Source organism: Trematomus bernacchii, unplaced genomic scaffold (assembly GCF_902827165.1).
Source record: "Trematomus bernacchii unplaced genomic scaffold, fTreBer1.1, whole genome shotgun sequence".
Lineage (NCBI taxonomy): Eukaryota > Metazoa > Chordata > Actinopteri > Perciformes > Nototheniidae > Trematomus > Trematomus bernacchii.
In genome coordinates this window covers 3,118,007-3,135,386 of record NW_022988050.1, presented here as the reverse complement: position 1 = coordinate 3,135,386, position 17,380 = coordinate 3,118,007, and the positions used below count along the sequence as shown (strand labels likewise).

Sequence of the window (17,380 nt, the reverse complement as noted above, 5' to 3'; positions counted from 1 at the left end):
TCACTTTTTGTCCTGATCCATTTATATAAAAACTAGGGCTGTCAAGTTAACGCGTTAATAACGCGTTAACGCAAAAAAAAATTAACGCCACTAATTATTTTAACGCGATTAACGCATGTGTATTTTTTGTCCTCGGCCGCCGTAGTTTCAGAGCGCATCGAGTTTAAAATACCATCGACAAGCTGATGCTGACAGCCCCGCTCCTGCTGACAGCCCCGCTCCTACCGCCCGCTTGTGGCAGACCACACTTCCACGCTCACTGGCAGGCCCGGACTGGCCATCGGGAGGACCGGGAGGGAGTGTGTATGTGTGGCGCGACTCGCGCGAGTGAGGCACACCTTACGTGTTGTTGTTAGCATCTGGTGCTAGCTAGCTGCGCTAACGGATATAAGAAGCTGTTTCAATGACATTTCGCCGACAACTGCGCCGAGCACTTGACTTTATGCAGGTAGCCAGACAGTGGGACATTGTACGAAAAGTCAGCACACGCAACATGATTGCAGCATCCAGGCAGCTCCCGTTGGAGCATATATGCCTTGAGCTGCACATAGCTCCAACACACACACACACACACACACACACACTATTATTGTATGAGAGGTTCCAGGTTGATTTGAAGCGAATATTTGTAATGTTCAGAGGTTGTTGTGTTTAATATTCGTCATTGTTCAAATGATAATAAACAAACATATAAAGCATATTTGTCCACTCATATGTTGATAAGAGTATTAAAAACTTGAAAGATATCCCTCTAAGGTACATTTAGAACAGATAAAAAATGTGCGATTAATTTGCGATTAATCGCGATTAACTATAGACAATCATGCGATTAATCGCGATTAAATATTTTAATCGACTGACAGCCCTAATAAAAACCTGTCTGAAAATGAGCTGATCAGATTTTGGCCACTTTATGATGTCATAACGATTTTTTGGCTTGTGTAACCATTAGCCAATCACCAACCAAGGTAACCCCCCCCCCCACCTTATCACCTGAATCTCCTCCGAGAGCACCATTGTGTTCTTTGTAACCAAATATCTCTCAGAGGGGCGTGGGGAGGGGCTCCTTATTTTCATCTAAAGTAACAGACAGAGAATCAGCACTTTGGAAACAGGGCTGAAACAGAGGGGATTATGGGATGCTGCAATGATCTGTTTGGTGTTTGGAGCCAAACACTTCAGAGACATGTTTTGTATATATCTGAGACCCATAATATATTGATGAAAAACAGTACAATAGGGGACCTTTTAAGATCTTATTTTGTTTTCGTCAGATTTGGTATTAAAATACCATGAGGTGGTGTGGGTGATGATGGTCACATGTTGGCAGAGGCTGTGACCACATGACACGTACAAAAGTCTGCACCACCCTCCTGAGCTCATGGTCACCAGGCAGTCATCCGCCTGTTGCAACACTTCCTCAACACGGTGGCAGAAAAAATGACCCGGAAGCCTCTATTTCACTTTTAGTTGCATTTCTCTATTACTGTCTGAGCTCCATTGGAATTGTGGATGTGATTACATTGACAAAGCATGTGTCATAATGCTTGTCATTGATAAAAAGGAACAATAACAGTTTAAGGAAATGTCTTTTTATTTATCAGAAATACAAAAATTCAGAACCATTCTTTAAAAAAAATAAGATTTGTAAAAAAAATTGTTTCATTCAAATATAATTTACATATATTACATACATTAGTTATTACAAAGTAAAAAACTATCTGTAAATGTTCTGTTCTGCTTTTCATTATTATTATTGAACCTCGCTTTATAAATTTGAACCATTTAAATTATTTTCAGACTAAATTAAAGAAGATTTAATTTACAGTCAATGCTACGTAATAAAACAGGACACACTGTTATCATAAATTAATTCCCTAAATAAATATTCCACATTCAGTGAATAAATATATATAAATAGATTCAAAAAATAAATACATAATCATTTAACATAAATACATATTAACCATGGTAAAAAATGACAGATAAAAGGTATGATTTGGACAAAAACCAAATGCAATTAGAGTAAAAATGTTGGTCAGCTTTGCGTTTCCTCGTCATTGCTCCGGTCCAGACCCCTAAGGCAGCGCGCCGTGTCCTGCCCGAAGGCCTGCAGCTGGACCAGGGTCAGGTGAGCCGCCACCTGGACCTCATATTCCCCCGGGAGACGCAAGGCCACGGGGGTCGGAGAGGGCTGCACCACAGCCTCGGCTTGGGCTATTTTCAGCATCTGCAAGGTACAATAAGGAACATCATGAAAGTGGCTAAGGTAAGGGTCATTTCTAAAGAGTTATGTGTAGATGATAGATAGATATATACTTTATTTATCCAAAGTTGGGAAATTGTTTTGTCACAGCAGTATTTTTACAGTCAATGTACAAGAATAAAAAATATCCATCGAGGACAGTGACGGACACATTAAAACAGTGTACTATACACATTGTAAAATTGTAAAATATATCCTGTGACCAATACTCTGTGTATCCCTTATTGTTCTCCCCTGTCTTAATTGTTTTGTTTTTAGTTACTTACTATTCTACTCAATGTGATTTTTTTCTATTCCTGTTACCTGTGACTTTGTGATGCGAGTTATTTATATTATTGTATGTATTATTGTATGTATTTGTATTATTCTAGTTTTTTCTGTGACCATGACCTACAGTAATGGGGTGGGGATAGGGGATGGGTATTTGTCTTTCCTTTAACAGACAAATTGTCCTGTACTTTATATAATGTGCTGAAAGTGCCATGTCTGCAAAAAAAAAAAATATATATATATATATCCTAAGTACAGTATGTGCAAATTGTTCATGATTACAGAAAGGGAGAACCTAAACAAACCATAGGGACAGTGAAATAAAAATATTAATCTACCTTATTGATCTGAACCACGAGGTCTCTGATGTCAGCCTGTAGCCCGATCACTCTGTCTTTCTGTTCCAGCCGAGGAGAGACGGAGCTCAGTAAGGCCCGGTGCAGCTGAAGACCCTCCGACATGCGTCTCAAACCGGTCTCCTAAAGAGAAGAAATAACAACAATCAGGTCACATTTTCTGTTTATCTAAAACATGTTATTCATTGTATTTTTCCTCTGATAGATGCTTACCAAAGAGAAGTTTTCTGACACCACTTTGAGTACAGGAGCAGCCGGGATGCCGATGGTGGATGCCATTGTCACAAAATTGGCATTTTCTGAAGAATTAAGTTTTAGTATCTGTAAGGAGAGATATCATGGAGATGTTAGGGATAAATCACAGCTTAGCATGAAACAAGAAACAAGCACTACCTTGATATGCATTTGTAGATCTATTTACTTCAAGAGAAATACCCAGTAGTGACAGAAGTTCTCAGACAATCTAGTTAACTAAAAGTAGTAATACGTCAATGTAAAAATGAACCATAACAAATGTCCAAAGCACCCGTTATGTAACATGGCCCCTGTCAGTGTCATTAAATTAATATACTGTATGTTGACAAATATTGGAAACTTCTAGTATTTTATTCACCTTTTATAAATTATTATACATCATGTGAAATACTCAGACCATTATAGCCTTTTATGTAGTGTCTGACTTCGTTTCTAAATGTCCTTGCATTTCCTATTATTTATATGATTGTTAATATTTTATTAGTATTCATGTATCTGAATGTCAAATAAATATAATGTTTAAGTGGCATAAAATGTTAATACTGAAGTAAAGGAATGAGGTAAATTGTGACTGCTATTAACCACTGTGAAGGTTTTGGCAGGCTTCGTGGAAGAAAATAGGTCCTCAGAATTAAGAGGATAATGCTAGTCCCTTTTAGCAGAATGCACCTCCAAGCCAATAATTAATCATCAAATATTTATAATTTTTATATCTTTTGAATTTAAAGCACAGTTATTACTGCATAGCCACACCTGAACTTTTGAAACAACATCCATCACATTAATCTGGCTGCAATTTAGAAATTATTTATCTAATATATCACATTCCAATCACTTGTATCTCTTATTTCACTATTTCACTTTTTTACTATTTTTGTTTTTGTATTTACTTGCTCTATTTTTTCAGTTTTTCAGTTGTATTGTGTTTCACTGTTGGAGGAGCCTGTGACCTAAGATTTTCATCTTCATAACTACACTGTAGCTATGTACGTATGACCAATAAAAACCATGAACCATATAAACTCAATAAACAGCCTGTCAGACTAGCAGCAGGGCACAGTGCACACCAAAGGCCCTTTTACAGAACGAACTGCACTGATTATTCACCAGCAGCCGAGATATCTCACTGACAATATTCAAATCAAAGCGAAACAATGGAAAACCAGCACGTATCTAACCTGGATGTGAATGCATTCTTTGTGCGTGTCGGGAATGGAGAGCAGGATCTTTTCTATCAAGCTGCGGCTCCTCAGCACGATCTCCTGGAACTGAGCTCCCTCAACAAGTGCGCCCATCTCCGGCTGCAGAGGCGCGCTGCGGGCGAGGGTGGCCATGGAGCAGTGAAGGGCGAAAACTGAGAGGGGAGAAGAATCAAAAACCGTAGAGGCATCAAAAACAATCCCTTCTTACATCCACCAGCACAGTGTGTGTGCGAGTGTGTGTGTGGCAGAGAGAGAACAAAGCGTGTGTCTCTCCTCAGCAGCTCCTCTGTTCTGCAGCACTGGGCATGCCTCCCCTCAGGCTAAATAACTGCATGAGTTCAGAATAGTCCCTGTAATGTGAAACCTAAGCCAGAAGTGACTACAGCAGTTCAACATAGCACAGTTAGCAGTTTGAGCAGATGTAAAGTTATAATAAATATAATATATACTTCTTAAAAAAGGTCCAGATGAGTTAAAATGAACTATGCAGTGCTATCAGTTAAGAGAAAATCCAAGCTTCTTTAAGAGTCTCTGTGCTGTTTCTGGAGTTGATCAGCAGAGGAAGAGAAAGCAGCATTTACAAGTATTTCCTCATCACTACTCACCAATCAGGATGTTCATGGCCTCTGTTGAGGAATGTCTTTAAGTATTGACCTCAAGTGAACACTATTCATGATTAATAGTACACTTATAGTCTTATATAGGCTGCAGGCCCAAATAGGGATTTCCCATAATTTGGTCATCCTATTACCATATGAGCGATTCATGAATTGCACATTTTCATTCAAAGCCATTTGACTTATTTTGTTAAATAAAGCTTACTTACCTGGGTCTAAATAGTGGTTATTGAAAATAAGGACATTTAATTTAAGCACATTATTCTTTGATGGATTTGTTTAACAATTTTGGTCTCAACATTATAGTGAATTTGATTTGTTATAACATTTTTCTTCAACTGACTTCACATAACATACAAAAATAGGAATAAAACGTGAACTATTAAACATTACAGTGACTATATGGTATATATATATATATATATATAAGAAGGATAAAATAACCGAAATTTAAATTAAGAGGGTGAAAGTATTGATGACTCTATATGTTTTTTTTCTATTATGCAATTACATTTTCTACAAAAGCCTCCAGAGTAACACAATTCAAGAGATTTTGGGAATTCCTCCATTTCTGATATTTGACATTGATGTAACCCAGCCTGTAGTTAAGTTCAGAGTCATACAGGCTTTTCCACTGACCGCTGTGAAGAGGGAAATGGAAATTGAAAGTGTTTAAATGCTCAAATCACAAGTGTTTATGAAATCTAGGACTTTTTGAAAGGAAACCCGGTATGTTTTTTGGTCATTGTGATTCCTTTGTGGCTACTCACTCTTGGCTTGCATCTTGCTATTAATAGATTGGACATTTCCAACTGATTTGCATTTACACTACTGACACAGCTGTATTTTCCTGTTTGTAAAGAAACAGCCCACCACAAACAAAACGTCTAAAAGAGAAATATGGCATTTACAAGTGTATTTCAATTGTGGCACCTGTTGCACCAATTTCAAGGCTCTGGGATTTGACTTACCTGCAAATTATCCTGATCCACCACACAGGAAGTGAGCCCACCAGGCGTTGTGTACAGTTATAGTAAATAGGAGGGGAGAAAAGAAACACACTGGCTTGACAGAGACAAGAGTGCCATCTGGTGGAATCATGAGTTTTATAAATGATACCTCAGCTGTGATGTTACACTCTGTTAAAAGCATTTAAAATAGAAATCTCTCAAAGGTCAAAGTACAGAGAAAAGCATTATTCATCAAACTGAGCAAAGATATCGCCATCTTGTGACAACATGTTCTTTGATACAAATGTGCTTTTAGTTGATCCTTGCCTTAAAGATTGGTTTGACATTTTTCCAAAAGTTAGATGACAAAATGAATACCACTCTTGTGTCTGTAGGCCTATGCTTAATATGAAGCTACCATCAGGAGAGGATACCTTAGCTTAGCACCCATGGTACTCAATAGGCTTAGCATAAATACTGTAGACTGGGGGAAAAAAGCTAGCTTATATGTCACTGCCACCAGCCAAGAAACATACTTACGGTTTTAAAGTAAGTTTATGGATTTAACAAACAATATACACATGGTAATAAGTGATGTAGAGAGCAATGGTTGACTGGCTTTTACATTTAGACATAGCTAGGCTAGCTGTTTCCCCCTGTTTCCAGTCATTATGCTAAGCTAGGCTACCAAGATGCTGGCTCCACCCTACATTAGCACAGAGACATAAAAGTAGTATAATTGTTTCATCTAACTATCCTCAAAACAGTGGATAAGAGTATTTTGGAAATTCTTCAATCAATCAATCAATCAATGTTTATTTATATAGCCCAATATCACAAATGTTACATTTGTCTCAGTGGACATCACAGTTTGTACAGAATATCAGTATGACAATACGACACCCTCTGTCCTTAGACCCTCACATCGTACAAGGAAACACTTCCAGAGGAAAAACCCCACAGTTTAAAGGGGAAAATGGGAGAAACCTCAGGGAGAGCAACAGAGGAAGGATCCCTCTCCCAGGACGGACAGACGTGCAATAGATGCCGTGTGAAAATCGAAGAGATAATACATTTTCCAGCACAGGCAGACAACATGTTTGGAACTCATTCTACCCTACTGTCCAACTAGGACATTGCGTTCCAAGAATGGACGGTTGTTGGTTGTTCCTAGAGTCTCTAAAAACACAATGGGAGCCAGAGCCTTTTCTTATCAAGCTCCACTTTTGTGGAATCAGCTTCCAGTTTGTGTTCGGGCGGCAGACAGCCTATCCGTTTTTAAGAGTACGGCTTAAGACCTTCCTTTTTGATAATAATTAAATCCTTGTTTCAAAAATTGTAGAATCGAGTTATGCCATTGCGTTTGGAGTTATGTAATCACCTCATAGGTCAATGCTGTGCCTCTGTTGTAACAGATCGGTTTTCTTCATGCTCTGACACGAGGCCCCTTGATCAGTCAGTGTAGATATGTTACATCTGGCTATGCTTGATAGGCTGTGAAGTGAAGCTGTCAAATCTGATCCCTGAAATCCACACTGGTCCGATCTCCAATCAATCCTGCACATGAAAGAACGGCATTATTCACTGCTGAGGCCTCGCTCTGTGGCCCCTTCAATGACCCAGTTGGAAACACTATTTGGTTTTAGAGGTGCTAGCTCACCTTATGTTGGACATGGAGAAGCTGCACAATCATGTCCTGCCTTTTAACCCTTGAAAGCACACACCCTTATGCTTAATTTAATAGGAATTTAAATTAAGTTTCTGCAGGAATGAGCATTTTTGAAGATGGCCCTACATGTAAATCTGACGGGATTGCAGAGGTCAAGAGGGGTTGTAAAATGGCAGGCAAGGAGATTAGCCTAAATGAAAGCAGAAAGGGCTTTTTTCATTGAGCCCTCTCTCATTTTTATGACATACTGATTTGTTTTCCTGATTACCCAGGAGGCCTTTGAAAGGACCTGGTTTTCTAGAGAGCACAAAGATGGCTGTAAAATTACTCGGTCTAGAGGTTTAGGGATAATCTGGGTCCTGGGACCACTTCTAATTTTCACAAAAATGTGCCAATATCACATTTCTTCTGGTTTAAGAGATACATTGTGTTAATTTACTACGATATTTTAGCACTTAAGTCAATAAGTTATTTAAAAAATGTAGAGGTATTAGCCTGAACAGAACAGAAAGATAGTTCCCTTGATGTTCAAATACCTTATGTATTCCCACCAATTTCTGAATGCTACAGATTCTTTTCCACTCAATGGTTGATGTTTTCCCCGTTTTTGGCAAATCCAATAACCTGGACTGTTTTTACATCAGATCTCAAGACAAAAATGATGTGTTGATATGCTCAGACTGCCAGCAAAGATTGTGTCCAGATTCCATTTATTTGAAACCAGCTCTTGTCCAATTGTGTCATGTTTTTTCATGGAGTGAGTAATGCTTTTCCATGAAAAAGGACGGAGCCATGGAATTGCAAAATGTGTTTTTAGAAGGAATTAAGGCAGAATTAGGTGGTTATGCTGATGACCAAAGTATGCGAGCACTCCTGTCTTCCTCAGCAGTTTAAACAGGATTTCTCAGAAAATGATCTCACAACAAACATGACAATGACATGATTTATGACGCAATATAAATCGCATACAAGACACCTTTCAAACAAGCCAGTTACATATTTGGGCACATATTCAGATTGCGATCTATACATGAAACTATTAATGAGAAATTAATCATGCATTCCTTATATTAACAGTTTGCTTTTACAGAATTCCCAAAAGATGATAAATCCCTGAGGGTATATCCAAAATAACAATCTTGACCTATATTATATAGTAAGTAGGTCACACCTCTGAATCTAGATTTATGATCCATAGAGCGATGTTCAACATACATATCCAAGTTCTGTGCAACAGTTATATATGCCATTGTGTATATGTTAAAACCGGTCAATATTTCAGCCTTTTCACCATTTGTGCTTTAGCTATGTATAGTATACGAATAATCACTCATGAATGTCTTTAGTGCAATTGCAATATTAATTTAATGTGTAAAAGCTTTATAAGTATTCACTTGTACATTGGGGTCAGGCACTTCAACTTTACATTTGACATATTTTAGGGGATTATATCAGGAGATCCTGCACTTCAGCTCATTCTTTACACTGAAAACAACTCATCTTCAGGAAGTGAATATTGATTGAACAAGATAATGGCTGGATATAATGACACTAGTGGCTCTTAATTTAGTTCCCTGCAAGTAATGCTTCCAATATGCAATTCTGCCTGCAACCTCCTTTTACAATAAAAGCCCCAGACATATAGATTACATTACTTCCCTGTCAAAAGAGCATTTCACCAAGAGGTAACCCAACAAAATAGCTAGCTGTTCCCAAGTAGCAGAACAACCAGATTCATTTTAACTGCGGATACTCTAGCCAGCAAACGAGCCCCTAACTTTATTTTAAGCATTGAGATCAGGGATTATAGTTATTTGGAATTGATATAGTTGTTTATTATTTTGGACAGTAGCGATCAACAGTACAATATAACGCTTGGAAACGCTATAGTTGGGAGAATTAAAAAGGTTTGTTTCCACTTTCACAATCTTGAGTTTAATCAAATCAAACTAATCTACAGCAACATGGAGGCTCAGTGAGGGTCTACAGCTGATGTCCTTTGGGCCCACCAATGGCTTAATACCATTATTGAGAAACATTAATGTTTAAGTGAGGTCTGTAGGATGAGGGAATGTGCTGCGTGTTGTTTTTTTAGGAGAAATGTATTTATTTTCTTCACATTCACAAACTCCACAACAGGGGGAGCCATGTTGCACTAACTGAAGTCAGGACCTTTTCTTCATTCATTTGGACTTGGTTTCATCCCTTCCAAGGGCATCAGAAAAAGGACACCTTTACAAAATATTGACAAGGATGTCCTTGTCACTCTTCTCAGATGCTGCGTCTTAGGTGTCGCTTACCTTTTTTGGCTGAAGGTGGAAATCAGGTGCTGAGACAGGCCCTCACTGGGAGACCCCATGTGATCTCAGAGCCTGGAAACATTTTCACCTGCAACCCAACCCCAAACAGGGCTGCGCTCTGTGGGATTGGATGCGTCACCTTATCCCCCACTTTGTGTCCCATTACCCAGCAGTTGTAATGCTCACACCAGTGTAACGTGTCTAAGGTAGCAGGCGGGGCAAACTGAGCTCGTCTGAAATTTAAATTAACCTCAGTGACATTTATGTGTGCTGGGGAACAGCGGTGTTACATTACACGAACCCTCACTGCCGCCAGGCACACACACCTGTCGTACATAGGCGAACAAAAGAACGTGTGCATCCACCTACATTAGCTGAACAGAATACAGTCAGCCATTTCTGTTGCTAGTCCTGTGTTTCAAAGCCACCGTGAGAGCCTGTAATCAGAGGAAAGAGCGAAGGAGGGAGCTGTGTGTGTCAGGAAATGTCAAAGAGAGAGGCTTACCATCTATTTTTCAGTACTGTTAAACCTCCTGCTCATCATGGGTGGCTGTACCTGCTTCCTTAAGATTACCTCTGTCAAGATCAATATTGTCAAACAAACTCAGCCTGTTAATAGAAACTATGGTGCTGTCAAGCACAACAAGATGAACAGATGGCAAAAACAACATGTCTAACAAACACTGTTGACATCTTCTTTATTTTAGTAAACATAAAATAACTCCTAAACGTTTCTTTTTGACTTTTCTTCTGTTTTTTTTTTTAAAAGAAATTGTTGAACATTCTGGAATTTTGTAAAAAGATTGATATCACTTTCATGTCTTTATGCTAAAAAAGAAGCTGGAGCTATTAGCTTGTTAGCTTAGCATAAAGACTGGAAACAGATAACCTTTCTAGAAAGAATCTGCCTAATAGCACGTCTTAAGCGAACAAAATAAAATGTCCTAATGGTAACCAACCCCCTGCGGTTGCTAATATGCATATTTCCGAGATCTCAAACTACTCTTTTGAAAACAGAGTGCTACCTTTGGGAGAGAAGGGGATTTAAGGATGAGGTGGAGCTGACTTTGGATGCCACTGTGAGCGCTCTTGACTCTCCCTGAGCAGCCCAAGGACATTTGGAAAGTGTTTTACCCAAGCGAGGGTATGCCAGGCAGCAGAGAGGGGGGCAGCTCATCCCCTTTGGCACTCCCTTTTTTCTCCTCAGGAACTGGGTCACACAAGATGATGGGTCAATCCCAGACTTTCTGCTCGAGTGTTTTTGTGGCTATCATAAATAATGTATCACTACTGCTCTTGCTCTAAAGGCATGCGTGTGTCTGACAGGGAAATCCTTGTTGTCAAACCATTTCCCACATCTCAAACATCAAATTTCATTATTGAAGCCTGCAAAGGGTTATTCTGACCTTGTTCTGTGGAACAGAAGAGAGTATCTTAGAGCAGTCTCATGTGGATTAAATTACACCTCAACCTAAAAACATTTCCCTTTTTGAGGTCTCAGTTTTATATCGACTACTTCGTTGGAAGAGACACAAATGCATTTTACTCTGTCTGTTGAAATAAGAGATCTAAATCCCTTAAGTCTTTTAAATGGAGCCACAGGTCGTGGCCTCATAAATGTTATTTGGGAAACCAATAGGAGTGACTGAATCTGACAACGAGGCTCCCAAAGGCATGCTTATTAAAAGGCATCATAGCGAATGAAAATCGGTGCAGAAATAAAGAATTTGTCTATATAACAAGGTACGATAATGAAGGGTTCTTCTGTGTTACCTTAATTGCTCTGGATAAAGGAGTGAGAGTGTTTGCTGAAGGGCTTTTTAAACCAGAATATGATCAAATGTTTCCCAGTTACTCTCTCTCTCTTTCTATTTGATGACAGCTGAACTGCAGTAACCTCAAATTCTCTGCTTCTCACCAACCTTATCTGACAATTACATGATATTGCATGCAGGGCTATTGGCTTGTGACTAAAGATTAGCATATTATGCTGAGGAGTAATTCCAGAGCTGCTGTGTGTTTCTGGTATCAGCCAACAGGACTCAAATCGAATCAGTCCTAGGTGACTGGCGTGACAGGTGATGTCAGGTTACCTCCGCAAAAACCTAGTTTCTTCATACTGGCATTTGATAAATTAACTTTTGATACGCAGTGTATAGTACTGCAGTGTTTGGATAGATAATTTAGGGATGTAATTGGAGGTTATTGTGAGCTAGTAGGAGTTTCCTGTCAAACACTGTTAACATACAAAGGCAGCTTGGAGGTCTGCGGTTCTCATCAGTATGGAGCTCTGGTACAGTAGCTACTGCCAAAAACATCACAGAATAACCAATGAGCCCTTCATCACACAGCAATGTGATTCATCAGCCAAGTGAGCTAAATATGCATTTGCTAAAAAGTGATTCACATTCTCAATAACTGTATGTATTTTTTCATGAGACAGTTGACTAAGTTCAGTAAGAGAAACTCAAAAAAACAACAATTTAATTTGAAAACATAATTTTACTTAGAATATACTGGTGGATACCATAAGGGTTGTAATGGAAAACAGTTGTACATGAATTTCCTCATTGTAGTGTTACCTTTTCCCGTTCATAATGATGTTTGCTTCATATTGTCTGTGTGTAGGCTCGGTGCATCTAGGTGTATGCACCATTGGATAAATCCCATTTGTAGCCCATATTTGGAGTTCACCAAAAACAGCCTTTGCTTTAACTCCCTTAGTGCACTCACCAGACCATCAACTCAGTCAGCAGAAACTCCTAATGGGTCACTGAATGATGAATTATTCATCTGGCTAGGTTGCATCGGCCTGTTTTTCTTGTGCAGATGCGCATGTCTTGTTGCCCACCTTGGCTCAGAGACAACAGCTGAGCAAAACCATCTGAGATTGATGAAGGCCACGTAGTCGTCGCTCCATCCTGTTTAGTGGTCCCACGTGTAGTTTCATCCAACCTATACCACAGTACTAATGGTAGAAGACTCCTCTGATTTGCCCGGTATGCCTGGCAACGACTTGAGATACTCCAGGTGTCTGCGGGCGTCCTCCTGATTAGCCCTGACATAGTAGACCAGGTAGGAGATTACCATGCTGAACCAGCCAAACATGACCACCAGCATGGCCACATCTGTAGTCCTCTTCATCACCACACATAGGTCTATGGCTGGTGCCAACAGGAAGGCAAGTCCTTGAACTCCCGTTTCCTCAGGATCTGAAGTCTTGCAAACGATTCCCGCCAGCGAGGCAGGCTCCAGGTCCACACGGGGCAAGGCCATCTGCAAGGTGCAGTCACAATGCCAAGGATTGTTTGTTAGGTTGGCGCGAGACCGCAGGCCATCAAAGGCCTCTGGGTTAAAGCTCACTAACTTGTTAGAAGAAATGTCTAGGAACTGTAGTGAGGGTCCAAGTCCTCTGAATGCCCCTGGTTCTAACAGGCTCAATTCGTTGTGCGATAGATCCAGTTCAACTAGGTTGGGCAAACCTACAAAAGCATTAGTTGGGACTGTAGTGAAAAGGTTGAAGTCCAGGTAGACGCGTTGTGTGTCATTGGGGATATCCTGGGGGATCTCTGTGAGCCGCATATTGCTGCAGCGGACCGTCTTGCCCCCGGTATCGCTCTCAGAGCAGTAACAGCTCTTGGAGCAACTGGTGGCAGCATTGTGGAAGCAAAAGGTCATAAGCACCAGGCTGTGCAGCAGCAAACACGTGACCACTGAGTGGCGCAGTAACCAGTCTGCAATTAGGGACATTGTGGGATGCGTGCATGCTCCAGGAAGGACCACCTGGGCGCAGGAGGTGAAGTCCACATTAACCTCCCCAGAAGCTGTTGAGCCTGTTGCATAAAAACAACAAAAAGTCACATTAGCAGTTGTGGGAAGGTTAGCCTTTGAAATGAACAACAGTGCAGATTGTCCTGTCAAATAGTTTTCCCAAGCAAAACATGGGTGATAAACAATGGTTTCAGAGTCCATAGTGATATATAACACAGAATGCAGGGGGTAGTCTACTAAAACGTATCTAATTGCAGCGAGAACAGGATTGCTTTATTTCACCATGATGGCCAGATACTGAACTTCTGATATATTTCCAGTAAAGTCTAAGGATCAAACATTCCCTTCATACCAACTAAATAAACAAGCTAGAAAAACCTTTGGTGTCACTGTGCCTCATTTATAATTGCCATCCCTGCAACGCAGAGCTATTTCAGTACACAGAGATAGGCATCAACATAGTGATGTGACTCCATGAAGAACAAATGTTCCAAACAAAAAAACATAAAACTATCCATTTTTTTCATAATGTAAAATATCATGTATCCAGTTATTTTCACAAATACAGACGCCATTCGGATCATTTTATTACAAGTGACCATTAAAAATGTTCCAGATTATCTGTCAAGCTGTGCAGTCTCTAGTACATGGGGTCATTTGGTCAGAAGTGCAAGTAACACAGAGGTAAAAGCTTGTCTGTGTGTACGGTAAATTACACTTTATATATTTTGTATGTAAGCCTTTGAAAATAGCAGGTCTACCCATCTTAACACACTTCATTAATACCTGATCAGGGCTACCTCCTATCCCGTTACTAATCCTCTTAAGGAAAAACTCCTTAAGTCAATGTAGCATCGGTGTTGGCCACCCAATCCTTTTGTCGGGGCAAATGTTAATGCCATAAACGCCACCAAAACAGACAATGTGATGGCCTGTCTGACAAAAAGATGGACCACAGAGTTCAACCGGACTTCTTAATTTCTTCAAAATGGCTGGAGACTGGACAAGATCCACTTACCAAGATTAAAAAATGAAATCGATCTCTAAGTACCTCAAAGTATCACATGACGTTGGGGGGGTAGAGGACAGTGTGTAGTGGCAATGGTGGTTTGTATGTGTGTGTTACGGGGACAGATGCCTTGTCTAAGAGACACAGCTAATAACACTCATTGTGTCACACAGGTTTAAGAGATGCCTGCCAGACAAACCCAATAATGAGGGCGAGATGGAGGCTGATGCACCGGAGCAAAGCACAGAAGAAGGCTCTGCTATTTAGATGCTCTAACTGAGGTAGTTTAGCATGAGATGCTTTTCCATCTTCATTAAGCGAAGCAACTTCCTAAAGATTACCCTCTGCGCTTTATGTCAGCAGGGTGCATTAGGAAGTAAAATACCAGCAAAGGATATAAAAGTCTTGCCTGAACTAAATGGGTATCGTTATGTTCCTGTAAAGGCTGTACTTTTCCCGTCACACAGTATGCCAGCCTGGTATTTTGCTAAGATAATGGGGGAGCAGGAGCAGAAGGCTGGTGACGGAGGAGGAGAAAGCATGTGGGCACAGAGGGAAATTGGACACAGCAGCAGCACAGGGTTGTGAGAGAACGAATGATATCAAGAGGATTTAAGGAGAGGGGGTAACAGCACAATAACAACGCAGAGAACAGTGCGTGACACTAATGAGACATTGGGAAAAGGGGCAAATGTTAGTCATTCACAAGGACAGCTGATGAAGACAACTGGCAGTGAAAGAACAAAGGGTAGAGGAAGGAGAATATAGTGCATGAGATAACCACACACAAGTAAATGCAATAAATTAGGTGGCCTCTAAATCTGATGAGGTCTTCATCCGTGATCCTTTATTCATTACTGATGTGATAAATAATCTTTCTTGCTTTTAATTTAAACAATAAATACAGCGCTCTCACAGCCAAAAGGTCAATCTCACACTTCATAAATTCACTGCTTCCAGTGCTGCACCTCTCTGGCACCAATTATACGAGGAGCAGTCATTTGGTAAGCCAGACATAAACTTGGGAGGAATTAAATGCAACACAAATGTACGAGGGAATATGTTTTGTGACGTAGTTTTTTTTCCATATATGAATCTGACCTCCGCGTGGAATCACATCACAGCTGCATTAATGGCAAATAAGAAGGTGGTTTCTAGTTATCAATGGGAGGTGTGGATGACTGAAAGGGAACCGAAGAACACTTGAAAAAAATTGAAATACACAATGTTATTGCAACTGCAATCATATTTCAGTGCGTTCAGCTCTTTCTACTGCCAATTCCTCACTTAATGCCAATTTGGATGCGCTTTTCTTGCTTTTCCTTAAAAAGGCACAACACTGCTTTGGCAGATTTCAACTACACCATAAAACCCCATTTTACGACATAAAATTGTCTTACTCGGTTAATTTAGAGGGCAATAAGCATATACTTTTATTACAGCATGGCAGTTTATGTAATGGCATTTAATGTATGTATGTTTGAGATTCATAGGGGTTTGATAGCCATTGTTAAATATTTAAATATCAGTTTAAAATCTTAAATACTAAGCATTAGTCTTGGAGTTGTTATTACTTTACATAAATCACAACGCAATATAGGATAGGGACATTTAGGATGCTTAATTCAAGTGCAACAAGTATAATTGCATGCGAAATATACTCATTAGAAACAAGCATCTGGTGGAAAATGAACTCAAAGGACAGGAGATAAAAGGAGATGCAGGAGGGAACCGATACCCTTGTTAAGTTTGTCTTTCATCCTGTTTTAGCCAGTCCCATCCAGTATTGTGTGCAGCACCAGTCACATTTGTAAACCCGTATAAAAAAAACTGGAAAACCGATGCTATTTCATAGGTTGAGCAAATGCGTAAAGGCATGCAATATCACAAAGAAAACAGATGATCGATACACACACTCACGTCTTTGCTGCTTTCCCTCTCCTTTTCATGGTGTGTTCCTCAGCAAGCGTCAGGGAGTGAAATGCTCCGGCGGATCAGAGAAATCCCCGGAAGGCGGTTCGGTCAATATTTCGCTTCTCCTCCATCAGGTCCTCGTTAAACTTGTGCAGAGAGCCGCTCTTGTGGGCAGCCACCACGCGCCGCTGGAAATGCTCAGTTCAGGGCTCGCTCACTGAGTGCAGCCGTTTAGTTTCCACGCAACCACAAAACTAGGCAACACCGAGGGCAAGGCTTTCTCACTGACTTTAAGGCTGGATGTGACCAACAAAAACATGAATGCAAAGTTTAAAATGGCAGACACATGGCACGCAATGCATTAGGCAGAAATGCTGAGTGGCTGCATTTGGTCGCTGCTACCGCTGCTGTTCGAAATGCATTACGGCAAAAATATGTAATGGAGGGAGTGATTACATTCATTCAGATGCAGCTGCTGTGAGTGAAGTGGATCTGCCTGCACCAGCTGCCAGTAAAGTAAGGGGTACACCTCCCTCCCTCCCTCACACACACACACACACACACACACACACACACACACACACACACACACACACACACACACACACACATTCACAGAAGTGATCTCATACATCATGACGAGGTAGAAGGTCCTTTACTGAAGTAAAAGTCTAAAAATACTATGGAATTAAAATATCATAACACAAATTAGAGTCCTGAATTCAAATGTTACTAAAGTAGATGCACAGGAGTGTTATTAGCTAAAGTAACTTAAATGATCAAAAGCAACTGATTATGCAG

General features: G+C 40.2%; 2 protein-coding genes across 4 annotated transcripts; both read right to left on the bottom strand.

The window, feature by feature from the left end:
* Nucleotides 1-1,625: 1,625 nt before the first annotated feature.
* Nucleotides 1,626-8,291, bottom strand: csf3a (colony stimulating factor 3 (granulocyte) a). Of its 3 annotated transcripts, none has more exons than XM_034119522.1 (5): nucleotides 7,298-8,291; nucleotides 4,326-4,501; nucleotides 3,106-3,213; nucleotides 2,875-3,015; nucleotides 1,626-2,230 (listed from the first exon to the last, which is right to left on the bottom strand). In XM_034119522.1, the coding sequence occupies exons 2-5, from the start codon at nucleotides 4,479-4,481 to the stop codon at nucleotides 2,039-2,041; spliced, it is 597 nt and encodes a 198-aa protein (XP_033975413.1). In that variant the 5' UTR covers nucleotides 4,482-4,501; nucleotides 7,298-8,291; the 3' UTR covers nucleotides 1,626-2,038. The 3 variants fall into 3 exon arrangements, with proteins under 3 accessions (XP_033975413.1, XP_033975412.1, XP_033975415.1); XM_034119521.1 differs by lacking the exon at nucleotides 7,298-8,291 and adding an exon at nucleotides 4,955-5,014; XM_034119524.1 differs by lacking the exon at nucleotides 7,298-8,291 and adding an exon at nucleotides 4,799-4,884.
* A 225-nt stretch (nucleotides 8,292-8,516) lies between these two features.
* lrrc3ca (leucine rich repeat containing 3Ca) lies at nucleotides 8,517-17,055 on the bottom strand. The gene is made up of 2 exons (XM_034119520.1): nucleotides 16,586-17,055; nucleotides 8,517-13,718 (listed from the first exon to the last, which is right to left on the bottom strand). Exon 2 carries the CDS (start codon nucleotides 13,633-13,635, stop codon nucleotides 12,841-12,843), a length of 795 nt encoding a protein of 264 aa, XP_033975411.1. The 5' UTR covers nucleotides 13,636-13,718; nucleotides 16,586-17,055; the 3' UTR covers nucleotides 8,517-12,840.
* Nucleotides 17,056-17,380: the final 325 nt, after the last annotated feature.